Genomic DNA, 27742 nt, shown 5'->3' on the forward strand with positions numbered 1-27742 from the left:
TTGCAAAGCATTACTATTACAAAGACTCCTGTCGAGGTTGTCAACCGTAGTTTGGCGATTTTTCAGGCTCCCTGATTTGAACCCCCTTCTCTCAATCAGGTAGGCTTTTAGTACCCCAACTCTGAAAGGTTTTTTTTTTAACACATAAGGGTTCAAATCAAGTAGGAATAAAACTACATCACTGCTTATAATGTCTCAATGATTCTTCACCCAGGATCTCAAGAGAGCATCTGAAGATTCAAATGTAATTCCTGGAGAATCGGCCCATCCTACTCTAAAACAAGAGACAGGAGTTAACGTCGGCTGGCAAAGCAACTGTCATGGGACCCGCAAGAAGACTATTGACACAACTAACCCCTAATGAGTTCCCTACAAATATCTATTCTGCGCACTCATACAGAGTATATACAAGTGGAAGACATTTTAATTTACAGAGACAAAGCATTTACTTGATGAACTTCACTCTCCAAGCTCTACCTAAACGATGTGGTGAGTGGGGGTGTTGGAGTTGTAAACATTCCTGGGCAGGTTTTGGCTGAAAATGTTACTGTTTCCTCAGAACAGGCCTCTCACTTTCTTCCAATTCACCTGCTTCCAGCCAGGCAGTCGGTTAAATTCCTCTCTTGACATTTGCACGACTTTCTACAAAGGAAAATAAGACAAGAAATGATTTCAGATCCAAATATTCAAAACAGTGACCCTAATTAAAGCAAGATAACTTTAAAAAAAAGCAAACTGACAGATGTGTTACACCTCTCAAGACGTGTCTCAAAATAGTTTACATATGAGTTGATATAAGGGCAGTAACTGTTAAAATGAGAGATGCTTTGGAAATCTTGTGTACTGAAGGATCCCACAAACCAGAAAAATGAGCTTCACACTCTCATGAAAGTACCTTTATTCCATTATATGGTATCCCTACAGTATGGAAGCAGGCCATTTGGCCCATTGAGTCCGCACCGACCCTCCGAAAAGCAACACACCCAGACTTCTCCTCCTTACCTCCATAACCCTGGAGCCACCATAGCCAACCCTGAAAACTATGGGGCAACTTAGCAAGGTCAATCCAAATAACCTGCATATCTTTGGTCTGTGGGAGAAAACCAGAGCACACGAAGAAAGCTCATGCAGATACTGGGAAAACATGCAAACTCCACACAGTCACCCAAGCGTGGAACTGAACCCATGTCCCTGGTGCTAAGAGGCAGCAATGTTAACCACTGAGCCAAACTGCTACCCCATTTTTAAAGTGGAGTAGATTGAATTCAGAACTTCAAGCCTGTGCCATCACTGAACTAAGTAGAAATTTCAGCAGAAATAAATCCTATATTAGTATAGCAACTTTATGTGCCATTTTGGAATGCATAGTCCAGTGCCACAAATAGCGATGAGATTAATGACTGGTTAAGATTAGTCACAATTCTAAAAAAGCCTTCTCGATCTCTTTCAGATAGTGATCTGTGAGTACAGCTTGCAAACGCACAGCACGCAAGCTATCAAGCAGTATAGCAACATTGTTCACAGACTGCACATACAGTCCGTAAAGATGAGTTATTTTAAAGGCAAAACACTTATAAAACATTCCCCTACTTTCAAAAAGGAAGATTAACTATTTATAATAACAAATGAGCCTATGTGTCGCTATAATGTAGAGTTTTACTCAGGCAACATGGTGGTAACATTTTCTAGAAACATTTTTGACTGCCCACAGTCGTCAGCAATGTTGTCTATTTGAGTTGTCAAGTTTTGTTTTTTCACTGACTATAGTTGCTGTTCTAAGGTTTGCTTATCCTAAAGCATTTCAGCAAAATTTTATCCTCGATTAGCTGCCAATTGGTATCGCTTCTGTGTCAAGTGATTCAAATCTTCTTGGTGTCTTACACTCATGTTTCTCAGGAGCGTCCAGCTAATTTTGAAGCCTCTGAATTTACACACTAGATTCTTTGGACTCTATCAAAACTTCAGCCTTCTGGTTTTCTACTGTATTTGCTCCTTCAATAACGTGCTGTAATAATAATCTAGCCTTTCCAACATTTTTACTCCATGATAGTTTCTTTGAAGCTTTGATCTTTTCCACTTGCTGATTAAACAATTGTTTCCTGCTTGATTCGTTCATTACACCATCATTGTTGGCTTGTTTTTCAGAAAGGGCTGCCTCATGAGTGATTTGCAACCCCTTGCTGTGAGCACTGTGCATTTCCCCCTGCATTAGCAGGTCTGTCATTTTCTCCAGCATAACTTTGAGTCTGAGCCAATGTTTCTGCAGCTGTTCCTGCTCAGCCTGATCTGTTTCAAGTTGTCTCAGCCCTTCCTATAAACCACCAATCATTTCACTGGTTGATGACACAAATCTTGTAGTTTGTTACTTCCTATTTTTTGCTGTTCATTTATCTTTGTTAGGCAAACAGAAGTATCCTCTCAAGACTTATTAGTTTCAGAGATGGTGGTCTCAAGATGGCATTTTTTCCTGAGCTACTGGTTCAGCCTTTCCCTCCTGAGCTTTCCTTTTTCCACAGCAGGGAGTTGAGATTTTAACTCCATCAATAAAGAAGTAAGTTAAATGGTATATTTTTCTTTCATATTCAGTTCTGCAAGTTCTCGCTGTAGCTTCTGTTGTGACTCTGATGCTTGACTGATTGCCTGGATTGTGACAAGTGCAAGCTCATGTCCTTCTGGTGTGCCTCTGACTGCTGGCCCAGCAGTGTATATGACGTAGAATATCTGATGACTAGGCACTTCAGCACTATAGATTCTACACATGGAATTAGTGAACTGTTCACATTCCCAAATTTTGTCATGACTGTCCAAGTCTGTGATTATGTACTTTTTAGAATTTGCAGGCACAGTAGGTTGGCACTTTGCCCCTGTGTCAATCTTAGCCAAAAACAAATAGTCACCAGTTTTGTGATTCAAACAATCATTAAGTAGTCACTAGAAGGACAAATAATTTTAATTTTTATAAACGCTTCTCATGGTGTAATGACTAGATGTTTTTCCAGAAAATGTAGAAAACATGTTCACTACTCTTTATCTCGTCAAGTACACCATCAGTTTCTGGACTATACTCCTTGGTGTCTTCATGCAAATAGCAGGATATCAGCTGGCCTTTATTGTAGTTTGAAGGTATTCCTATGCATGGTCCGTTGGGTTGGTGCACTCTTTGTAGCTGCATCAGTCTTTGCTCTAATGCATTGTCTCTGTCAATGACCTCTTCTGTCACATGCCTTGCAAACATTCACAAAAAGCTAGGCATTTCCATGGCTAAATGCAGTCTTGCTATGTTTGGGTGTTCTGGTGATCATGCCAACCATCAAGTGTATGCTCAGGTGACATGATGGTGGTAAGAGGTGTATTTTATCCCTTTTTTTTTGAAAGGAGGTTTTAAGGCAGAGGCGATGGGCAGTCTACTCAGAGCCACTAGAGTAAACAGTTTGTGAGACATTTTTTTAAAATTTGGAATGATAGATCATCCTGAATAGGTCAGGTAAAGTTCCCATAGAACCAGGATTTGGAAGTTGCAGTACATCTCTCCCTGCCACTCTCTCTCGCTTGGATTTTGTCTTATGTTTTTCCTCCTGGACTGGAGAATTGCCTGTGAGAAATCTATTTTTCTGAACTTGCCTTTTGCCAAGGGTGTGTTTATAGGATGTTACAATTTTAAACAGTTACTGTTTAGTAGTAAAATAATCTATTATTCTATTAAGTTTTCCAGTAATGTTAAGTTGTTCCAATTTCTTTTTTCTTTTGTTGTATTTTAATGATAGTGTATCAGTAAAGTGTGCTTTGCTTTAAATCTGGTTGGTTAACCAGTCGCATTGCATCTGGGAATCAACACCTTACACTTACCTGAAAACTAAGAAAAGGTTAAGGTCAAGACTATCACCTGAAATATTTTGAGGGGGGTTTGGTCTGGTCCATAACATCAAGCCCTGTAACCTTCATCCACCTGTGAGGATTACTTTGCAGTTATGTCCACTCTATAGTACCACTTTAACACTCAGTCTTTGGATTGACTAGCAAATCTTTCTAGAAGGGAATGGATACAATCACTAGATCAACAATTCAGCTTGGTAGTTCCCCATCTGAAACATCACATAATGTGCTATTTTCTCTGCATCTGCTTACAAAGTGGTCTGGGTTCTGTGGTCATTTTGTCTAAATGTAGTGGCAGCAAACTATTAGGAAGGCCAATGGAACGTCAGCCTTTAGAGCAAGAGGACTTAAGTACCAGCTTCGGTTCTATAGAAGCTTGGTTAGAATGGAATACTGTGTGCACTTATAGTCTAGTTACCTCAGATTTATATTCTTTATAGTTTGAAAGAATGAGAGGTGATCTCGTTGAAACCTACAAAATACTTAAAGAGATTTATTGGGTTGATATAGGTAAGTTGCTTCCCCTGCTGGGAGTCTAGAACCAGGGGGCTCAACTTAAAAAGCAAACAGATGCCATTAAGGACCGAGCTAAGGAAAAACTATTTTAAGCGGATCATTGCAAATCTCTGGAATTCTCTACTCCAAAGAGTTGTGGAACTCCGTCTTTGGGTATATTTGAAGTAAAGGTTGATAGATTTCTGATCACCGATGTTGTGAAGGATTATTGGGATAGTTTAGGTAAAAAGCATTGAAATATTTGAGTAGCCATGATTGTATTAAACCACAGAGCAGGTTTGATGGGCTGATTTACCTATAAAAAACATTAGAGCTGAAAATGTGTTGCTGGAAAAGCGCAGCAGGTCAGGCAGCATCCAAGGAGCAGGAGAATGAGCCCTTCTTCAGTCAATGAATTGAGGATTTAATCTGATTTTGAATTGGTGTTCAAATGTGGCCAATATCTTCTGGCTCTCCAGCTGTTAATCTTGACATGTTAAGTATCCATTCCCAGTTGTCTCAGTAATCCTATTCGGTTAGACACATCAGAGTCTAGAAACTATAGCTCTGATCGCTGTTTAAACACTTTGAATGCTGTTAGGAGGTCTGCTGTGTTGCAATTTAAAGGAGGGAATTTTGTAGACATCCTGAAAATAAGCATTTGATCCTCCCTTGTTTGTAATCGAACCAACGCATGCCCTGATCACTTGCCTTTCTCAAGTAAGTTTCTTTCTCAAGTTGGTTAAACTAGCCTCTCGAGAGGGATTTGTCTGCTTACCAGCAAGCTGTGATTTCAACACTTTGATGTTGACGTGATGAGGATTTTCTTATACACTTTAGCATCAATTAATATTGTTGACCATGCATTTTGCCTGTACATTAACGTGCTTGCTGAACCATGATATGCCTCATTAGCACGATTTTTTCCACCACTGTTCACCATGTCATGCTAACGATGATGGTCAAATAACAATTCACTGTTCCAGGGATTATTAACTCCATGGGTTTGTTTCTTTATAACAATAGAAAACATTATAAGTAATGAATTTGACATTACAATGAATTTGAGCCAAATGATTTCTTTTGTGAAGCTTTCAAACTCACAGAAGACCAACTTGTCAGGCAGTGTCGCAAGATTGTTATGGCACAGGGTAAACCCCTCTGCTAATTTAAATCAACAACACAGAAAAGATTTACCTCGTGCTGTAATCTGTTAAAATCTGAGGCAAAGACTTATCTCAGAGGTCACTACTTAAGGTAAAAATTAACAACTTTATTAACAACAGAGAATATTAAAACCAATAACTATTTACAACTCCTTTCTTTTAAACTTCTCCTTTACTTCCCACTCTACAATACTAGTCTGATAAAAAATCCCATTTAAGATTTACAAAAACAAATTAAACTTTCAAAACGGATCAGCTATCGAATCTTCTCTTTGTGTTTTCCTCTGCAGATTTTCCTCTATCGTCTTTTCAATGTTCTGCTGCTCAAGTTTCTTATAGACAGGTAGCTTTCAGAGAGCTGTTCTGCTGGCAGTCTGTACTTGTTGATGGCTTGGTAGTTCTCCCTCTGGCTGTTCAAAATGTCCAAATTTATACCCCAAAACATTGGATTGTTTAATTGGTTTCAATATTATCAAAATACTAAATTTAAATTTGATTGGATTGTGGTATCTTGGGGCATTATTTAAACTGATTAGCTGAATTTGAAGCTGCTTTTGTTTCATGGCAACCCATACTGCTGCTAGCTGTTTCAACCAAGTGTTACATAGTTACGTTGTTTCGGACTCTGTTGTATTTGTCCTGGCTAGCTTTTCAACTCTCTTAAAGGTACAGTACCTCTACATCTTCATAACAATATACAGCATAGGGAGTTCAAATAGTGAGCTCTCTTAAAGTCAACGGCACCTGTTGCATTCTGGTGCATCATCTAAGTTGCTGTTAGCTACCTCTTGATATGGGCAGTGACAGTTTTAAGGTGATTTGACCATTGCCACAAATGATAATTTTATTAATTACTGGAAGTTATCAGTGCTATGTTTGAACACTTGAAGTATATTCATATTGTTCCATCAAATACAATTTATTTTTCCGAAAAACACTTTCTCCCCAATTAACCTCAAAGCCCAAAAGTAATATTAAAAGAGCAAGTCACCATATTCGACAAAGGTTACCTTAAAATCTTCATCAGACAGATAGGTTTCCAGTCTATGTGGGTCAATTCCCTCTGGTAAGGGTCTGGACATAATCTCCTCCAATGAGTACTGTGTCTTGCATAATCTTGATAAGGCATCCTGAACAAGGAGCACTCTGTTCGCACCACCCCGCTTCCCCTGAAGCACACAAGGAATATTTTGGTGAAGAAAGTTACTATTCTTATCAGAAGTGCCAAATACCATTATGCAAACCACATGCAAGCAGACAGATAGATAGATTTTGTCTTTGTGTAATTAGATTAGATTACTTACTTACTTACAGTGTGGAAACAGGCCCTTCGGCCCAACAAGTCCACACCGACCCTCCGAAGAGCAACACACCCAGACCCATTCCCCTACATTACCTCTTCACCTAACACTACAGGCAATTTAGCATGGCAAATTCACCTAACCTACACATTTTTGGACTGTGGGAGGAAAGTGGAGCACCCGGAGGAGAATGTGCAAGCTCCACACAGTCAGTTGCCCGAGGCGGGAATTGAACCCAGGTCTCTGGTGCTGCGAGGCAGCAGTGCTAACCAATGTGCCACCGTGCTGCCCATGGTTAAAAACAGGCAATAGTAACTCTGCAGTCGATCTCATCCCTCCTATTTTTACGTAACTAGAGGACATAGGTTAAAGGTGAAATGGGAAAGACCTGAGGCTTAACATTTTCACGCAGAGTGTGAATAGAATAAGCTGACAGAGGAAGTAGTGGAGACTGGTACAATTACAACATTTAAAAGGCATCGAGAGGAGTACATGAATAGGAAGGGTTTGGAGGGATATGGGTCAAATGTTGGCAAATGGGACTAGATTAATTTAGGATATGTGGTCGGCATGGATGAGTTGGACCAAAGGGTCTGCTTCCGTGTGGCACAATCCTATGAGTTATATCCACCCAGGTTAATCAAAATGAAAGTGAAAGATGTAGGTATGTTCTAATTAACTTGTTCAGAAATGTAATACACACCTCTGGAGCAGATGGGACTTGAGCCTATGCTGCCTGGCTCAGAGGCAGGGACACTGCCATTACACTACAAGAGTCCATGGGGAACAATACAAAATGAGCAGCCCACTAACCATCACCTGTTACTCATTACAGCAATCTATGAGGCCCTCTTGTGCTGCAGTGATAGTGTCTCTACCACTGGATCGGGAGTCCCAGTTCAAGTCCTACCTGGCCCAAAAGTGCATAATACCATCTCTGAACAAATTGATTACAAAAATGTTCAAAAATTAAAATGTAATAAAGAGAATCTTACATAACTATTTGAAAGTGTTAATCTCGTAAAAGGAGTTGTAAACCCAGCAGGATCACCTTGAATCGCACTCTGATAGACTTCTAATATGTGAGTCATTAACAGCTACAACCCGCGTGATGTAGTCTGCTGTAGTCCAGTAAATACATCATTGCATCATCAGTATGATATATTTATGTAGCTGCTACAGCTTAGTAAGTACTGTATCTCAAATGCTCCTCACAGGAAAGTTATGAGACATTGGTACCAATGACTCAGATAGGAAGGGGTATGTGTTCTTGCACTTCAAAGTTAGTGTATGAGGTAGAACATTAGCAAGGCAGAACCTCAAAAGTAGTAATCCCCTGATTTATTCCCAGTACTGTGTGTAAATGAATACAGAAATAGGAAGGTAAAACCAATGAATTGTGGTTAGAAATATAGTGTGGAAAGGAGAGCTTTAGATTCCTGGAAAATACCTTCAAAGAAAAAACACCAAACAGCTGACAAGGCAAATAATCAATGGTGTTGATTTCTTAATCTGCCTTGATTTAGTGCCACAAATGTGTTTAAAAATCTGAAAAAAAGGAGGAATGAGAGAGAGATAGTGAGGTTCAGAGGGGAACTTCTAAAGATGGAAGCTTATCCATTAAGAAGAGTCAATGGCTGAAGTTGAGAAGGGTATCGGCTTTGGCAGAACTAAAACCCAACCTCACTCCAGAGAGATAATCATCCAAACTGGCTTAGCATTAAAAAGTGTGTTATGGTTGAGGAGAAACTTCTTCACCCAGACAGTAGTGGATATATGAAATGCTTTGTCCCAGAAAGAGATGGATAGAGCTCTTAGAGATAGTGGAATCAAGGGTTATGGGGATAAGGCAGGAACAGGACTCTGATTGTGGATGATCAGCCATGATCATAATGAATGGTGGTGCAGGCTCGAAGAGCCAAATGGCCTACTCCTGTACCTACTGTCTATTATCTATTGTTGAGAAGTGATGGTACCTGTTGCAAACTCTCGGTGTTGTGTTCCCAACTCGGGAAGATATTGGTGAAAGTCAGTGGCTCTGTGCCAGCGTGCACCAGGTACGCTTTCGGAGGTCGCCTCGGGTTCTTTTCTGGTTGGACAAGACACAAAGATTTCAGTCTCTGCCTCAAGACCAAGATCAAAGAAATGATGCATGAACTCTCAGTTTTGATTCACCACACTGTGGTTTCAGGCTGACCTGTGCAGTACTGCAGCGTAGTCTCCATGGCACACTTCCGCTCCATATCCCATCGCATTTTCGCTGAACCTGTGCTTTCACTGTCGTCTGGCCACCAGCCCTGCCACAGGTAAACCTCCAACTGGTTATCCATGAGGAACAAAGCTGGAGGAACGCCAAGAGTAAAATGAGTCTTCCAGTCATATACCATTTAGAGAACAGAATCAATATAAACTTCTGGCACTTCTTCAGCATCAGTTCTAACCTGAGGCCTGCAAATCTCAAGTCACATTAGTGCTCCCCTTATAGCCCCAAAACTGCTGTAAAGTGACACTTGGCTGGCAGACAAGAACAATAGGTTCCGTATCCAGCAAACTAGCAAGTAGAAAAGATTTTAGGAAAATCCTTTTGGGAGACAATTGTAAGGATGGCAAAGGAAGGTTTGGGGCTTCCTCTTGGTCTTTCAAAAGATTGGTTTCATTTTATCACGGAATGAGCTTAGGAAATCAGGGCAGGATTTCTGTCCTCGAAGAAGGAATCTGAAAGTACCCTTCAATTATATTTTCAATTTGAGACACAGGCACAGTGTGGAGATAGGCTCACTCCCTCCATATGTAGGCCCAAAGTGGTAGATGAGTATTGGGGTGGGTGGATTAGAAGTTCTACCTCCAATCACTGGGATGTTATCCCAGTTCTCAATATGACTGCTAAGCCCCTTAGCTTTACTAGAGTGGTGCTGGAAAAGCACAGCAGGTCAGGCAGCATCCGAGGAGCAGGAAAACCGACGTTTTGGGCAAAAGTCCTTCATCAGGAATAGAGGCAGGGTGCCTGCAGTGTGGAGAGATAAATGAGAGGGGAGGGGTGGGGGTGGGGAGAAAGTAGCACAGAGTACAATAGATGCGTGGGGATAGGGATGAAGGTGATAGATCAGAGAGGAGGGAGGAGTGGTTAGGTGGAAAGGAAGATAGGCAGGTAGGACAGGTCATGAGGGCGGTGCTGAGCTGAAAGTTTGGAGCTGGGGTGAGGTGGGGGAAGGGGAAATGAGGAAACTGGTGAAATCCCCATTGATGCCCTGGGGTTGAAGTGGGGTGAGGCGGAAGATGAGGCGTTCTTCCTCCAGGCATCTGGTGGTGAGGGAGCGGCGGTGAAGGAGGCCCAGGACCTCCATGTCCTCGGCAGAGTGGGAGGGGGAGTTGAAATGTTGGGCCACAGGGCAGTGGGGTTGATTGGTGCTGGTGTCCTGGAGATGTGCCCTAAAGCGCTCTGCTAGGAGGCGTCCAGTCTCCCCAAGGTAGAGGAGACCGCATCAGGAGCAACAGATACAATAAATGATATTGGTGGATGTGCAGGTAAAACTTTGATGGATGTGGAAGGCTCCTTTGGGGCCTTGGATGATGGTGAGGGAGGAGGTGTAACCACAGGTTTTGCAATTCCTGCAGTGGCAAGGGAGGGTGCCTGAAAGGGAGGTGGGTTGTTGGGGGAGGGGGGGGGGGGGGGGTTGCGTGGACCTGACCAGGTAGTCATGGAGGGAACGGTCTTTGCAGAAGGCAGAAATGGGTGGGGAGGGAAATATATGCCTGGTGCTGGGGTCCGTTTGGAGGTGGCAGAAATGTCGGCAGATTATGTGGTTTATGCAAAGGTTGGTAGGGTGGAAGGTGAGCACCAGGGGCGTTCTGTCCTTGTTACAATTGGAGGGGTGGGGTTTGAGGGCGGAGGTGCGGGATGTGGACGAGATGCGTTGGAGGGCATCTTTAACCACGTGGGATGGGAAATTGCGGTCTCTAAAGAAGGAGGCCATCTGGTGTGTTCTGTGGTGGAACTGGTCCTCCTGGGAGCAGAAAAGGCGGAGGCGGAGGAATTCGGAATATGGGATGGCATTTTTGCAGGAGGTAGGGTGGGAAGAGGTGTAATCCAGGTAGCTGTGGGAGTCGTTGGGTTTGTAAAAAATGTCAGTGTCAAGTTTGTCACCATTAATGGAGATGGAGAGATCCAGAAAGGGGAGGGAGGCGTCAGAGATGGTCCAGGTGAACTTAAGGTCGGGATAGAATGTGTTGGTGAAGTTGATGAATTGCTCAACCTCCTCGCGGGAGCACGTGTTGGCGCCAATGCAGTCATCAATGTAGTGGAGGAAGAGGTGGGGAGTGGTGCCGGTGTAACTACGGAAGATGGACTGTTCTATGTAGCCAACAAAGAGACAGGCATAGCTGTGGCCCATACGTGTGCCCATGGCTACCCCTTTAGTCTAGAAGAAGTGGGAGGATTCGAATGAGAAATTGTTAAGGGTGAGGACCAGTTCAGCTAAATGAATGAGAGTGTCAGTGGATGGGTACTATTGGGGACGTCGGGAGAGGAAGAAACGGAGGGCTTGGAGGCCTTGGTCATGGTGGATGGAGTTGTAGAGGGATTGGATATCCATGGTGAAGATGAGGTGTTGGGGTCCGGGGAAACGGAAGTCTTGGAGGAGGTGGAGGGCGTGGGTGGTGTCTCGAACGTATGTGGGGAGTTCCTGGACTAGGGGGTTCGGACAGTGTCAACGTAGGTGGAGATAAGTTCGGTGGGGCAGGAGCAGGCTGAGACAATGGGTCGGCCAGGGTGGTCAAGCTTGTGGATCTTGGGAAGGAGGTAGAATCGGGCGGTGCAGGGTTCCCGGACTATGTGGTTGGAAGCTGTGGGTGGGAGATCTCCTGAGGTGATGAGGTTCTGTATGGTCTGGGAGGTGACGGTTTGGTGATGGGGGGGTGGGGTCATGGTCGAGGGGGCGGTAGGAGGAGGTGCCTTCAGGTTGGCATCTGGCTTCAGCGGTGTAGAGGTCAGTGCGCCAAACTACCATTGCACCCCCTTTATCTGCTGGTTTGACGGTGAGGTTGGGATTGGAGCAGAGGCACTCCGGACCACCTTTAGTTTTATTGTATCCCTATTATGTCCCCTTCATACCACAAATACTCCTCCATGCATCCAATCATGCTCCATACAATCCCATGTTCCTGCATAATACCCAATGCCCATTCAAATCTTACCCATTCATCCTCTATATCTACTTTGCAATTATTCATCAGGTAGAGAAACAATGATCTTGACAACAACTCTAAAACATCTTTGAAACACTCTATGATGCTGTCAAAATAAGAAACTAGGGATTTAAAAAACTCTTGAAAACATTTGCCCCCCTTTCCAGGTTTATAAAATTGTCACACATATTTTCATATTGAGAAATCTCCTTAATCCTGTGAACATTTCCTAAATTTTATCCAAACGAACAGATAAGTATTGAAAAGTTAAACTGGAGAAAGGTAGTTTATCTAAGCTCATAGTCAACCAAAGCTAAGAGTCTCCTTCACAGGTGAGTGGGTTTGGAACACAGCCAAATATTCATAATGAAATTCCACTGCGCAATTGTGTCAATGAAGACTTTAAAGCTAAGCAGATTGAAGAAGGTGGAACAGATGTCTACTCAGTCCACCAACAGGGTGACATAGTTGACTGACAAATCAACTACCATTGGATATGGAATTTATACAGAATTATATTGGAAATGTAAAAGTAGCACAAAACGTGACTTTAAAATAAGAACTGAATTAAGTGTGAATATTCTGGTCCAAGCTCTTGATGTTTCCTGTATAACTGGGTCAAATCTGGCAACTTAACTAAGTTCTCACTTCCAGCTCTTTCCCAAGATTCGCAAACAAGACTGCCCAGGCACACCCATAGTTTCTAGGAGAAAGTGAGGACTGCAGATGCTGGAGATCAGAGTCAAGATTAGAGTGGCGCTGGAAAAGCACAGCAGGTCAGGCAGATTCCTGATGAAGAACTTTTGCCTGAAGTGTCGATTTTCCTGCTTTTTGGATGCTGCCTGACCTGCTGTGCCTTTCCAGCACCACTCTAATCTTGACACCCATCGTTTCTGCCTGCTCCAGCCCCACAGAACCCATTTCTTCCGACACCGATTCAGTTTCTTCTCCCCTTGTCTCATCCCTTCCCATTCACATTCACGATTCCTCTGAAGCTTAAAGTCAGTTGCAGACTTTCCAGTTTGTGGGGTCCAGCCACCTCCTCTTTACCAAGGATGTCCACTCCCTTTACTCATCCACCTCCCATCAGGATGGTCTCAGGGTTCTCTGGTTCTTCCTGGAATACGGCCTGAACCATCCCCATCATCCTCCACCCTCCTCCGTCTGGCTGAAATCGTCCTCACTCTGAACAACTTCTCTTTTAATTCCTCTCACTTTGTTTCAGGTCAAAGGGGTATGTGCCCGAGTTATGCCTGTCTTTAAGTGGTATGTGAAACATTCCTTGTTCCAGTCCTATTCTGGACCCCACCCACAACTCTTTCTCCAGTACATTGATGATATCATTGGTACTGCTTCCCTCTCATCTGGTCTTGAAAAAGTTTATCGATTTTGTTTCCAACTTCTGCCTCTCTCTCACCTTCGCCTGGTCCATCTCTGACCGTCCCTTCCCTTCCTCGACAAGTCCGTTTCTATTCCTGGGAAGAAACCCACCAATTCCCACAGTTACTTTGACCATACATCCTTACACCCTGCTTCCTGTGAAGACTGTTTTACACTTTCACAGTTAATCCATCTCTGTCACTTCTGCTCTGATGATGCCAACTTTGACAACTGGGCCTCTGAATGTCAACCTTCTTCCTCAACGGAGGCTTCCCCAGCACCATAGTTGAAAGAGCCTTCAACCGGGTCTGACCCGTCTCCCACACTTCAGCCCTCACTCCCTCTCTTCCCTCCCCCAAATGTGACAGGGTCCCCTTTGTCCTCACCTACCATCTCACCAGCATTCACATCCAGAAGATCATTAGCTAATATTTCTGCCACTTCTAGTGGGATGCAACCACCAGACACACATTCCCCTCCCCTCCCCTGTCCACCTTCCACAAGGACTGTTCCCTCTGGGACACCCTGGTTCACTCCTCCTTCGCTCCCAACATGTCCACCCCCTCCCGACAGCCCATGGCACTCTTCCCCTGCAACTGCAGAAGGTGTAACACCTGCCTACTTACTTCCTCTCTCCTCAGTATCCAAAGGGCCAAACACACCTTGTAGGTGAAGCAGTGCTTTGCCTGCACTTAATTCAATCTAGTTGACTGCATTCACTGCTGACAATGTGATTTCCTCTACGCTGGGGAAACAAAATGTAGACAGGGTGACTGCTTCTCAGAAAACCTAATTCTGTCTGCAAAAAAAAGGCCCTGAGCTTCCCGTTGTCTACCATTTCAACACACTAACCTGGCCAATATTTCTATCTCAGGCTTGCTGCAGTGCCCCAGTGAAGCTCAGCACAAGCTGGAAGAACAGCATCTCACTTTTCCCCTTGGGAACTCTACTGCCTTCTAGATTCAATATCGAGTTCAAAAATGTTAGGGCTTGAGGCACCTTCTCCCATGACCTTACCTTAACCTCAATACATCAGGCCTTGTTATCACATGGTCTGCTATTACACACAACCCATTGTTGGCCATTAACAGTCTCCATTAATAGGCATTAAGTCTCCCAGGCTGACCGATATCCCCTCCTTTGTGTGTCCAACTGTTCTTCTTTGGGCTCTGACCCCCTCCCCTCACCCTATCTTCTGTATAACAGCTACCATCAGTTCTGAAGAAGGGTCACTGGTCCCCCGAATGTTAACTCTGACTTCTCTCCACAGGTGCTGCCAGACCTGCTGAGCTTTTCCAGCAATTTCTGTTTTTGTTTTCAACCTCTTATTTACTTCTTTATAATTTTTATATTGTTACATATTTTAAACATTCCGATGAGGCTAGTCATTCAATGCACATCTAATAGCAAAAAGACAGGTGGGCAAGTCATCTGTCAGGAGTACTATTTTTAAAATGATAATGGAGGAATTGTTGGCTGGGACACCAAGTAGCAAATGGGATCTCCAGTGAAAAACAAGTACCTCTGTTAATGGAAGACCACCTCAGTGCTGTAAGATTACAGAATCCCCCAGATGATGAAACAGGTCCATCATCTGCAAAGAATATCCCATCCAGACGCACTCCACTACTTTATCACCATAACTCTGCATTTCCCATGGCTAGTCCACCCAACCTGCACATCCCTGGACAATATAGCATGGCCAATCCACCTAACCTGCACATCTCTGGATTGTGGGAGGAAACCCACACAAACACGGTGAGAACGTACAAACTTCACACAGATAATCCACCTGAGGCTAGAATCGAACCCAGGTCCCTGGCTGTATAAGGCAGCAATGCTAAGCCACCATGAGCCACCATGCTGCTCATAGTTCAGCTCTTTGCAAAATCTTCCTGTGTTGATCCATTCCCTACATTTGAACAGTGGTTAAACTTAAAGAAGGACTCCATTCACTTTCAAATTATCGAGGGTTGCCCTGAGGTTAGAAAAGTGAGATATAAATGTTGCCGTTGTCTTTCAATGTGCTGTTAGTTTCAATTTCTTGAGTTGGGCTCTAACCTGGAAACATGCAGCACGAAAAGCAGAGACATGTAGCCTAGATGGCATGTGAGAAAGACAGCCCAGAATTCCCTTTGAGTTGTGGACCTTCAGCCCATCCACATGCCTGTGCTCAGATTTTGTGACTGGCCCATATGTGTTTCAGTGCTGCATGCAGGAAGGAGTGTTCACCTGGCTGAGCTACAGAGTACAGAGCCTCCTGTAGGAAGGGCATCGCCATGACACCACTGGAGATACGTGTTGGACTGAACTGCTCTGCTACTGTAAACTCCCCTGAGGAAGCAGACAGTCTGAAGAGACGCACTGTGAAGTTGTATTTCCCAGGATCTGTAGAACATTGAATGATAACAATAAAATCACAGAATCACAACAGTGTGGAAGTAGGCCATTCGGACCATCAAGTTCGCACCAACCCTCCGAAGAGCATCCCACCCAGACACACTCCCACCCTTTCCTTGTAACCCTGTATTTCCCATGGCCAATCCACCTAACCTGCATACTTTTGGACAATGGGAGGAAACCCACGCAGACATAGGGAGAACATGCAAACTCCACATGGTGTGGAATCAAACCCAGGTCCCTGGTGCTATGAGGCAGCAGTGCTAATCACTGAGCCATCATAAAAGAAGGAGGAAGGGAGATGCTTGCATTTCTAAGTAGCCCTAATGAGGCTATTGGTGATGAGCAAGCAGCATTTGATGTCTCAGAGACCTTGGAAGTGTTTAGTCCCAACACTCTCCGTCCCCACTTCTTTCACAGCCCTTCAATCTGGACTTTACATCCACCCCTTTCCAAACCCAGAGTCCAAGTTCCATTACCTTGCAACATGCAATCATACACTTTTCGATCCTGTTGCCCTAGTGCATGCCAAAACTCTGGAGGTTCTGAGCCTTCTTCTATCTCTCGCACTGTTACATCCATCCTACTCCACAGGCCCAGTTCCCGAGGAGGCCTAAGGAAATAAAGACCATGTATTTTTACTGAACCTATCACCCTTCTCAGGAATGTCCCAAAACCTCATGAATTACTTTGAAGCTCAAGTACTGTTGGTTGCTCGGAAGATCAAGCCATGTTCACAAGATCCAGCTAGTGGCAAAACTACTTTAGTGAGGAATAAATATCAACCCCAATGCAAGGAGAACACAAGGTGTGTGAAGGTTTGTAGCTCAGGTTGAGGTTTAGGGTGTAGGTTTGCTCACTGAGCTGTAGGTTTGATATCCAGACGTTTCATTACCTGGCTCGGTAACATCATCAGTGACGACCTCCAAGTGAAGCGAAGCTGTTGACTCCTGCTTTCTATTTCTAGCTTTCTGCTGGATGGGATTCCTGGAGTTTGTGGTGATGTCATTTCCTGTTTGTTTTCTGAGGGGTTGATAGATGGCATCTAGATCTATGTGCTTGTTTATGGCATTGTGATTGGAGTGCCAGGCCTCTAGGAATTCTTTGGCATGTCTTTGCTTAGCCTGTTCCAGGATAGATGTGTTGTCCCAGTTGAAATAGTGTTATTTTTCATCCGTGTGTAGGGCTATGAGGGAGGGGGGTCGTGTCTTTTTGTGGCGAGCTGGTGTTCATGTATCCTGGTGGCTAACTTTCTTCCTGTTTGTCCTACGTAGTGTTTGTGGCAGTTCTTGCATGGAATTTTATAGATGGTTTTGTCCATGGGTTGTACTGGGTCTTTTAAGTTTGTTAGTTTTTGTTTGAGAGTGTTAGTGGGTTTGTGTGCTACCAGGATTCCGAGGGGTCTCTGTAGTCTGGCTGTCATTTCTGAAACATCTTTGATATATGGTAAGGTGGTTAGGGTTTCTGGCTGTGTTTGGTCTGCTTGTCGTGGTTTTTTCTTGAGGAATCTGCGCACGGTGTTTTTCGAGTATTCGTTCTTCTTGAATACGTTGTATAGGTGGTTCTCCTCTGTTTTTCGAAGTTCATCTGTGCTGCAGTCTATGGTGGCTCGTTGGAATAGTGTTCTGATACAGCTTCGTTTGTGTGTGTTGGGGCGGTTGCTGGTGTAGTTAAGTATTTGGTCAGTGTTTGTTGGTTTTCTGTATACGCAGGTTTGTAATTCTCCCTTGTCCTCCCTGCTCTTCTGGTTAATACAATGAGAATCTCACTATCCATTGGAAACACTCAGACAAGCAAATGTGACCTAAGTTGAACATATTTTCAGAAGATATGACCTCTGACCCTCTCTCTGAAATGTGAACTCCAATTGTGCATTTAATGCTGCAGTGAATTTATGATCTGAATCTGACTCAGAGGTGAGTATTCTATGAAGGGAGGGAAGCTCATTTTAAGCTGTTTTCATCATGTAACTGTCCAAGAGGCAGAATCTCATTAGGCCAAAGTTTCTAATCTAGGTTTTCTAATCATGTTCTCTGTTCTTTTGCAATCCCCTTTAACAAATTTCCCCCCTGTTCCAGATGTGAGTGGGCCAGTCAATACAGTTCTCATTTGGTGCAATGTCTTGTTTAACTTTCTAGGTGAAGATGACTACGTTCAGTCCCTGTGCTTTTCCACTGAGACCTGGTGGCACTTAGGTGACTTCTAAGGCTGACCTGAATGAGAAGGTTCTGCTGAAAACAGGACAGGTATGACAGTCAATTTGGTTCAGGATATCCGCTCCATATGGTTCTCCTCTGCATCTGACAGGCACTCTCTTTCAGATGAGTCTGCACCATTTTTACTTTATTGCATGAGATTCTTCCAGGATTCAATGTCGCTATAAAAACACCTAAGTGAACCTTCAGAGTGTACTTCTTGTATTTCCTTTGACTGCCATCAGGGCACATCCCATTGCCATACTCTCCATTCAAAATCTGCTTTGGTCAGTGGGTGTCAGGCGTTTTTGATGACATAACCAGCTGAACATTGTACCTGTCTCAGTCTGGTGCAAGTGCTTGGCATAGCAGCTCAGAGAACACCTCAGGTGTTTGCCCTGCCTTCTGATCTTCAGAACGTTCCAAATGCTACTCAAGTGAAATTGCTTGAGCTTCTTAGAGTGACATTATTCAGTTCAAATTTCATATACACACACAGCAGAATTCACAGAATGAGTGCTTCATAAATGTTCAGCTTGGTGGGTGCTGCACTCATTCTTTGACTGATGTGCAATGTGTTTGAAGGCTGCACTTGCTTTGGTAATTACAGTCTCCCAGTAATAGAGAGAAATGAAATTGCAATTATCATGAGATTGGTATGTCCCTACAGATAGCCCAAGGGAATGTGATGCCAAGGTTAGTGAACATATTCACTACTATTAGGGTCTGATCATGGTCCGAAACTTCGAGTTTGAGATGGGCCTTTCCTGAAGCAGACTGGTACATGACTTCACTTTCCTTTGTGATGACCTTAAGGTTTAAGTTATTCCATGTATTGGAGAACAATTGATTTAGATGTGAAAATAGGAGGGATGGTTAGTAAGCTTGTAGATGACACCAAAATTGGAGATGTAATGGACAGTGAAGAAGGTTATCTCAGACTACAATGGGATCTTGATCAGATGGACCATTGGGCTGAGGGGTGGCAAATGGAGTTTAATTTAGATAAATGTGAGGTGCTGCATTTTAGAAAGGCCAATCAAGACAGGACTTATACAGTTAATGGTAAGGTCCTGGGTAGTGTTGCCTAACAAAGAAACCTGGTACAGGTTCATAGTTCCTTGAACATGGAGTCACAGGTAGATAGGATTTCTTATTGAATTCTTCGAGGAGGTGACCAAGCATGTGGATGAGGGTAGAGCAGTGGATGTAGTGTACATGGATTTTAGTAAGGCATTTGATAAGGTTCCCCATGGTAGGCTTATGCGGAAAGTCAGGAGGCATGGGATAGAAGGAAATTTGGCCAATTGGATAGAAAACTGGCTAACCGGTCGAAGGCAGAGAGTGGTGGTAGATGGTAAATATTCAGCCTGGAGCCCAGTTACAAGTGGAGTTCCGCAGGGTTCAGTTCTGGGTCCTCTGCTGTTTGTAATTTTTATTAATGACTTAGATGAGGGAGTCGAAGGGTGGGTCAGTAAATTTGCAGATGATACAAAGATAGGTGGAGTTGTGGACAGTGAGGAGGGCTGTTGTCGGCTGCAGAGGGACTTAGATATGATGCAGAGCTGGGCTGAGGAGTGGCAGATGGAGTTCAACCCTGCCAAGTGTGAGGTTGTCCATTTTGGAAGAACAAATAAGAATGCGGAATACAGGGTTAATGGTAGGGTTCTTAGTCAGGTGGAGGAACAGAGGGCTCTTGGGGTCTATGTACATAGATCTTTGAAGGTTGCCACTCAGGTGGATAGAGTTTGTAAGAAGGCCTATGGAGTATTATCGTTCATTAGCAGAGGGATTGAATTCAAGAGTCGTGAAGTGATGTTGCAGCTGTACAGGACTTTGGTTAGGCCACAGTTGGAGTACTGTGTGCAGTTCTGGTCGCCTCACTTTAGGAAAGATGTGGAAGCTTTGGAGAGGGTGCAGAGAAGATTTACCAGGATGTTGCCTGGAATGGAGAGTAGGTCGTACGAGGATAGGTTGAGAGTTCTCGGCCTTTTCTCATTGGAACGGCGAAGGATGAGGGGTGACTTGATAGAGGTTTATAAGATGATCAGAGGAATAGATAGAGTAGACAGTCAGAAACCTTTTCCCCGGGTACAACAGAGTGTTACAAGGGGACATAAATTTAAGGTGAAGGGTGGAAGGTATAGGGGAGATGTCAGGGGTGGGTTCTTTACCCAGAGAGTAGTGGGGGCATGGAATGCGCTGCCCGTGGGAGTGGTAGAGTCAGAATCATTGGCGACCTTTAAGCGGCATTTGGATAGGTACATGGATGGGTGCTTAATCTAGGTTAGAAGTTCGGCACAACATCGTGGGCCGAAGGGCCTGTTCTGTGCTGTATTGTTCTATGTTCTATGTTCTATGTTCTATGATAGTGAAGAAGGTGTTTGGTAAGCTTGCCTTTTTTGGTCAGGGCAGTGAATCTAGGAATTGGGAGATCATGTTGCAGCTGTACAGGACGTGGGTTTGGCCACTTTTGGAATACTGTGTGCAAGTCTGGTCTCCCTGCTGGAGTAAGTATGTTGTGAAGCTTGAAAGGGTTTAGAAAAGATTGACAAGGATGTTGCCAGGGCTGCACAGTTTGAGGTACAGGGAGAGACTGAATAGACTGGGGCTATTTTCCCTGGAGCGTCGGAGGCTGAGGGGTGAACTTCTGGAAGTTGATAAAATCATGAGGGACTTGGATAGGGTAAGTAGGCAAGGTCTTTTCCTTGGGGTGGGGAAGTCCAAAAACTAGAGGGTATAGGTTTAGGGTGAGATGGAAACATTTAAAAAGGACTTAAGCGGCAAATGTTTCATGCAGAGGGTCGTGCGTGTATGGAATGAGCTGCCAGAGGAAGTGGTGGAGGTTGGTACAATTACAGCATTTAAAAGGCATCTGCATGGTATACGAATGGGAAGGGTTTAGAGACATATGCACCAAATGCTGGCAAATGGGACTAGATTTATTTAATATATCTGGTCAGTATGGATGAGTTAGACCGAAGGTTCTATTTTAAATGCTACACATCTCTATGACTCTAACTCTATAACAACTCCATGACCTGCAGTTAGATACACAGTTTAGAATTGACTTGTTCTCCAGCACAAGTCATTTGCAAACTGGAAATCCTGATGTTTACTTAGAGACCTTGTTTGTCCAGAGACATCTCAGACTAAGTACCTTCTGGTCCATACAATTTTGATAAGTGGATTGTAACCTTGGAAGGTACTGAAGATCATGGCAGAGAAAAATATGCTGAAGAGGGTTAGTCCCAGCATCTAAGTCTGTTTAATTCTATCTGTTTCACACAAGCACAGAATTATGAAACTATCAAACCATTGTGATGGATTTCTTCATTACCTTCCAAATCATGACTTACTGTGTCAAAGCTATTGTTCAGGTCAATAAACGATGGGGTAGAGGCTCCATGCTCTGTTCTTGGCATTTGTTTGTTCTTCGAGCTTTCTAATTACATACACAACATCAGTGCTTACATAAATAAAAGAAAAATACTGCGGTGCTGCAAATCTGAAACAAACATTGAGAAGCCTGGCAGCAACTGTGGAGAGAAACAGAGCTAATGTTTTATGTTCAATCTGATTAGATTACTTACAGTGTGAAAACAGGCCCTTTGGCCCAACAAGTCCACACCGACCCGCCGAAGCACAACCCACCCATACCCCTACATGTACCCCTTTTTACCTAACACTGCAGGCAATTTAGCATGGCCAATTCACCTAACCTGCACATCTTTGGACTGTGGGAGGAAACCGGAGCAAACCCACGCAGACACAGGGAGAATGTGCAAACTCCACACAGACAGTCGCTTGAGTTGGGAATTGAACCCGGGTCTCTGGCACTATGAGGCAGCAGTGCTAACCACTGTGCCACCGTGCCGCCCACTCAGATTCTTCTTCAGAACTGGAGGAACAGCAACGACCTCACAAGGACTTTACCAGCCAGACGTAGGAGTAACAGGAGGGTCCCCAGCTGGCCCCTCCCACTTCCAAAATCTGCACTCCTTTGGGGATGGACATTAAATTCCAAACTGATTGGTTCATTTCTGAGAAAAACGTCATCAACCTGAAACTTCAATGCAATATCTCTCCACACAGATACTGACTGTCCTGTTGAGTATTCCTAGCATTTTCCACTTTGGTTTCTGATTTCCAGCTTCTGCAGTAGTTTTGAGACTGAAATGCAAACTGGATTGAAAGCTGCAATGAGAAACCCCCCATCACTATATTAGCCCCTGATTGTTTCTTGGTGTCCTTGCTCATGACTGGTCATGGTGTGGAGTGTAGGTGTTGGACTGGGATGGACAAAAGGTCAGAAGTCACACGACACCAGGATATTGTTCAACAGGTTTATTTGAAATCATAAGCTTTCAGAGAACTGCTCCTTTATTAGGTGACTTCACCTGTTGGACTATAACCTGGTGTTGTGTGATTCCTGACCGTGACTTGACAGTCATTCATTGTTGCAGATTATGGTTTAAAAAAATCCATAATTTAATACTGGAGTTACAAGTTGATTCCTTTGGAGGAGGAAGGGGCTAGTGAAATGCATAGACAACACAACCAGTACTTTTTGTTCTAACATTTCCCGGGAACCATCTCTTTAATTTACCAGGAGTCCTTCTGACTGCAATTCCTTCCTTACCGTTCTTTGATGTGATTAGCTGCAGTCCTGCCAACCTCTTTTACACTGGCTTGAACTTTGCAACCGTGCCACAGATAGATGAGAGCTTGCTGAGTGTTCACCAGGACTAGTGAGCCCCTTGAACGCAGACTTCTGCACTCTCTCGCCACCTCCAGGAGGCTGCCCTCCACTGCGACCTCTCCCTGCACGATAAACAGCCTCCAAAGCCCTGCTGAAGACAGATAAGAATAACTTTGAACTTAGGCAGGATGGATGGGGAGAGGCAATGACACAATATTAAAGAACATACAATGAGAGAAGGACCTGGGGTTTACATGGATAGATCATTGAAGGAGACAGTGTGAAGGTGAAGGGCTTTTGCCCGAAACGTCGATTTCGCTGCTCCTTGGATGCTGCCTGAACTGCTGGGCTCTTCCAGCACCACTAATCCAGTATTTGGTCTTCAGCATCTGCAGTTATTGTTTTTACCACCCAGATGAGGGAGCAGGCCATGGAATTGTCAGCTTTCCCCATTAGAGGGTACTGAGTGTAAGAGTATACTGAACCAATGCAAAGTTCTGATTTGACCAGAGTGAGGGCATCTTGGAGTGATTTACCAGGGTGGTTCCCCTCAAACTCGTTTGCTCCAAGGAAGGGAGATCTGATTGAAGCGAAAAAGACAGGTCTTAGAGGAAGAAAAATTGTTTCCGTCAGCAAATGGTAGAAGAATCACATATGTCACAATTGCAACATTTAAGAGGTATCTGGATAGGTATATGAATAGGAAGGGTTTGGAGGGATATGGGCCAGATGCTGGCAAGTGGGACTAGATTGGGTTGGGATATCTGGTTGGCATGGACGGGTTGGACCAAACGGTCTGTTTCCATGCTGTACATCTCTATGACTCTATGATTCTATGTCGCAACTTTTAAAAGACCTTACAGCACAATTCAAAGAAGAAAAAGGGATATTTTCTCCAGTCAGCATTCATCCCTCAATTAATGTCACTCGAACACAATATCTGCTTTATTATTTCACTGATGTTAGTGGTAGCTAGCTGTGTACAAGTTGGTTGCTATGTTACAATAATTACAACACTTCGAAGTTATTTCTATGGATAGAAAGCACTTTGGAACCAAAAAAAACCTCGATATAAATGCAGGTTTTCATCACTTTGTCTTTAGCATTCCATAAAGTTTTACCGTCGATGAATTCTTTTGTGAAGTATCATGACATAAGTGGGTAATGTGTGCCAACTCAGCATGAAGTTTGCACATTCACCCTGTGTCTGCATAGGTTTCCTCTGGGTGCTCTGGTTTCCTCCCACTGTCCAAAACTGTGCAGGTTAGGGGGATTAACCAAGGCAAATGCAGGGTTACAGTTTGTGATTATGGTCAGCATGGACTGGTTGGACCGAAGGGTCTGTTTGTGTGCCGTATGACTCTATAACTCTTCCCATTCCTGTCAGAAATATTTGTGTTTGTGTGTGTGTGTGTGTGTCTGGTTGGTGGGGGTGTCTGGGTGGGATGGTCTTTGGAGAGTTGGTGTGATGTCGATGAGCCAAATAGCCTCTTCCACACTTTAGGGATTCTATGATCCAATGTGCGCAGTGCAAGGTTCTATAAAAAACATTGAGGTATAAATGTGCACATGATCTGTTTTGGTCATACTGTCTGAGAGATATACGTTTGAAAGCTCCTCATACTTGCTTTAAGCAATTTTGGCATCCACCTAAACAGGTTGATGGAGTCCACATTAATTTCCCTGGAGATGCATGCAGAGAAATGCTGAGATTACACATTGACCAGGGCTTCAAGTCAAAACTGTCAGCCTCATTTAATGTTCTCTTTCAATAAAGTACAGTAAGTGATATATATCAAATACTGAAGTTGTAGGCATGTATACAGCAGGAATGTCAACCCTTTAACCAAGATCTTTCACAGTGAAACCAGCCATTTTCATCAGCAGTAGCCCGTTCATAGAATCATAGAATTCCTACAGTGTAGAAAATGGCCATTGGGCCCAACAAATCCATACTGACCCTCTGAAGAGTAATCCACCCACACCCATTCCCCTACTCTATTACTATACGTTTCCCCATGACTAGTGCACCTAACCTACATATCCCTGAACACTGTGGGCAATTTAGTATGGCCAATTCACCTGACCTGCACACCTTTGGATTGTGGGGGGAAATTGGAGCACCCGGAGGAAACCCACGCACCCACGGAGAGAATGTGCAAACTCCACACAGACAGTCGTCTGAGATTGGAATCAGAATCACCCAGGAAACCTTCTCCCACAGGAGGTTTTATGGGAATTAACACTAGGCAAGTTCTTTAGAAAGGGTCACTGGATGGCAAAATTAGGATAACACATTACAAAGTGAGTCAAGCATATAAATCTGTAAAACAAATTAGGAGGGCATTTGAAATTGTAAGTGCAAAAAAACTCTAAGAAGAGATATCCAGAAAATGTCAGTATTTCAGCCAATTGATCAGAATGAAAAGCTACAAAGATCTGTTCAGGAGTGCAAAGGGGAGACAGCAGAATGACGGCTTTACCAAGGGGTGGGCGCTGGGTGTCACAGAGCGAATGTAGATGCTCTAGTGGGTATGTGCAACTTTGATATTAAACAAATTGGCATGGCAGCAGCTCTTGTAGCTGGTGTAGCTACAAGCAGCAACAATAGAGTGAATTTGTTATTATGCGAGTGTCACTGACAGACTGAGTAAGGTTGACTTTGTACAATAATTTAACAACAGTTATCGTGAACCAACTAGCCATGAGATTACACACAGTCAGCATTACCCTAGCTCACTGAGAGCAGGCTAGAGGTACCACTGGACCTAGGGGGAGTAGGAATTTCTCCCTGAAACATCCATCATTGAATTTGCACAATTTTTCCGTAATCCACTGGCCAACCACTCTTGGCTTCTTTACTGCTTCAAAGAATAAGTTCACAGTCCAAACCTTGTGGGTTTCTGATGTTATCTCTCCTTCCACTGTGGATAATCATTCCTCCTTGGAACAACTGGAGAAAGCAGGGGGGCTCTTTTCCCTGTGACACCAGCACCTGGGGAACAGCACACACCCATTTAAATCTTGGTCAACAATCGGTGAAATTGTTTCAGTAAACCCGAGGTCAGTAGGTAGATTTGGTTCAACAGAAAATCAACCAAGAAAACTGAAAATAATTGTTTCTTTTCTATTATCGTAAAGCTCTTTATGCTAAGTCATACATTATAGTTCTCACATCCAGTACATTGGGTAAGGTATGAATACAGAGCCCAGCAAGGTCTAACTTAGTCATAATGCTCTACTTCTCCATGACTGGAGTCTTTGGTTGTGGCACCAGGAGCTGTTGAATTAGCACATTTTGAAGAGATAATGAATCATGTTGTATTGATCCTTGTAAATAAGGGCATATTGTGAACATGCCAATCAGCCACGTGCAATTAGCCAGACAACAGGGGCCATATTAAAATAGAAATTGCTCACTTTGTCTCAGTTCTAATGCCTGCACTGAGCGAATTACTGGGGCAGGTGGCATCTGATGCATTGCCTCCCTGTGGTTAGGAGGAGCCCTGGGAAATCAATGAGGACTAACCATTGCTGGCAGGAGATGAGTTTAGAGCCTTGACCATGAGGATGAATTATAGCAGTGCTGCCCATGTTGACTGTGTTCCATTCATCATTAACCAATCCCTAAACATCAGGAAATCCAATGTTGTGTAGGTTTAAAATGACAACATAACACCTTTTCTTCCTAACTAGGAGAGCTTTGACCCCCAGTCTTCAAAAACAGGGACCTTTATTTTCAAAAAACTGAAGAACTGCAGGTGCTGGAAATCAGAATCAAACTCAGAAATTGCTGGAAAAAAACTCAGCAGGTCTGGTAAATGTTAACGTTTCAGGTCCTGTGACCCTTCATTAGAACCTTTATTTATAGTTTGTAGCTACTTTCAAGCCCAATAGGCGTTCCAAAATGCAGAATATAGACCTCTGACGTGCAGTTACAATCGAATATGAAATGTACAGCACCCATTTTCCCCACTGCAAAATCCGACAAACATTCCCATTAGAAATCAGGACAGGATGATGTGTTTCTAAAGCAATGCTGATTGAGAGATGGATATTAATCCAAAAAAACCCATGCTGGTGCCATGGGATCGAGGCCTTGATTTAAAACTTTATCTGAAAGGCAGCTGTTTTGATTGCGGTTTTGACACTTACTTCTTACAGCATTGGATTGTCAGCTAAAATGAAGTATTCCATTCCTCAGAGTTGGAACTGAACCTACTCTGATATGGAGATAAGACTACAACCACTGAGCCAGCAGTAATGCCCTTACTGACAAATCTCTCACATTACGGAACAGACTATAAAACAAGCCTTTGTTAGTTTAATAAGGATCATGTAGAATTGTCGATTCAGCTATGAACTCTTTCACACTCCACTAGGTACAGGTTTTCGTCCTGAAAATGCACTCTTTATCTTCTGTTCATTAGCCAATCTTCTATCCACACCAGCCCCAATACCATGGGCTCTTATTAATTGTGGAATCTCATTCAAACAATACATCTTTTTTCAAATTATCTTTCTCAGTTCTGCACAAGTCATACCAGATTCAAAATGCTAATGTGTTTCTATGTCCACAGAGTTGCTGAGTTTCTCCAATAGTCTTTGTGTTTGTTTCATATTTCCATCATTTGTTTTTATAAACGTTGAGCCTTGTGACAGCTCTGCAGGGGAAATGTATAGTAATTGGGTCGGGGGATGGGTTGGGTTGGGTTACTCTTCAGAGGGTTGGTGTGGACTTGCTGGGCCCAATGGCCTGTTTCCATACTGTTGGGATTCTACATAAAAAAGCAAGATCAACATTAGATTTGAGAATTGTATTTCAGAAGTCTAATTGCAGTAGGGAAGAAGTTTGAATCTGTTGGTATGTGTGTTTAAATTTTGTCTTCTGCCTGATGGAAGAGATTACAATTAGAGTGGGAGGGGTCTTTGATGGTGTTGACTGCCTTCTCCTCACCAAGAAGTATAGATGGAGTCAATGGATGGAAGGTTGGCTTGTGTGATGACTCTCTGTAGTTTCTTATGACCCTAGGCAGAGTAGGTGCC

General features: G+C 43.5%; 1 protein-coding gene across 14 annotated transcripts in view; it reads right to left on the minus strand.

Annotated features, from left to right (window-relative positions):
• Window positions 1-486: 486 nt before the first annotated feature.
• The window catches only part of LOC140465897 (supervillin-like), a 242531-nt gene continuing 215275 nt past the window's right edge, over window positions 487-27742 (minus strand). For 13 of the 14 annotated variants that reach the window (XM_072561805.1, XM_072561814.1, XM_072561812.1 and 10 more), the window contains 8 exons: window positions 25589-25691; window positions 22637-22847; window positions 16279-16412; window positions 15632-15787; window positions 9033-9176; window positions 8812-8924; window positions 6545-6703; window positions 487-642 (listed from right to left, as the gene is read on the minus strand). In XM_072561805.1, the coding sequence (XP_072417906.1) occupies window positions 556-642; window positions 6545-6703; window positions 8812-8924; window positions 9033-9176; window positions 15632-15787; window positions 16279-16412; window positions 22637-22847; window positions 25589-25691 (1107 nt within the window). In that variant the 3' untranslated portion in view covers window positions 487-555. The remainder of the gene's footprint in view (window positions 643-6544; window positions 6704-8811; window positions 8925-9032; window positions 9177-15631; window positions 15788-16278; window positions 16413-22636; window positions 22848-25588; window positions 25692-27742) is intronic. The other variant, XM_072561807.1, reaches the window with a different exon arrangement.

The sequence above is a fragment of the Chiloscyllium punctatum genome, chromosome 42 (genome assembly GCF_047496795.1).
Source record: "Chiloscyllium punctatum isolate Juve2018m chromosome 42, sChiPun1.3, whole genome shotgun sequence".
NCBI classification, from domain to species: Eukaryota; Metazoa; Chordata; class Chondrichthyes; order Orectolobiformes; family Hemiscylliidae; genus Chiloscyllium; species Chiloscyllium punctatum.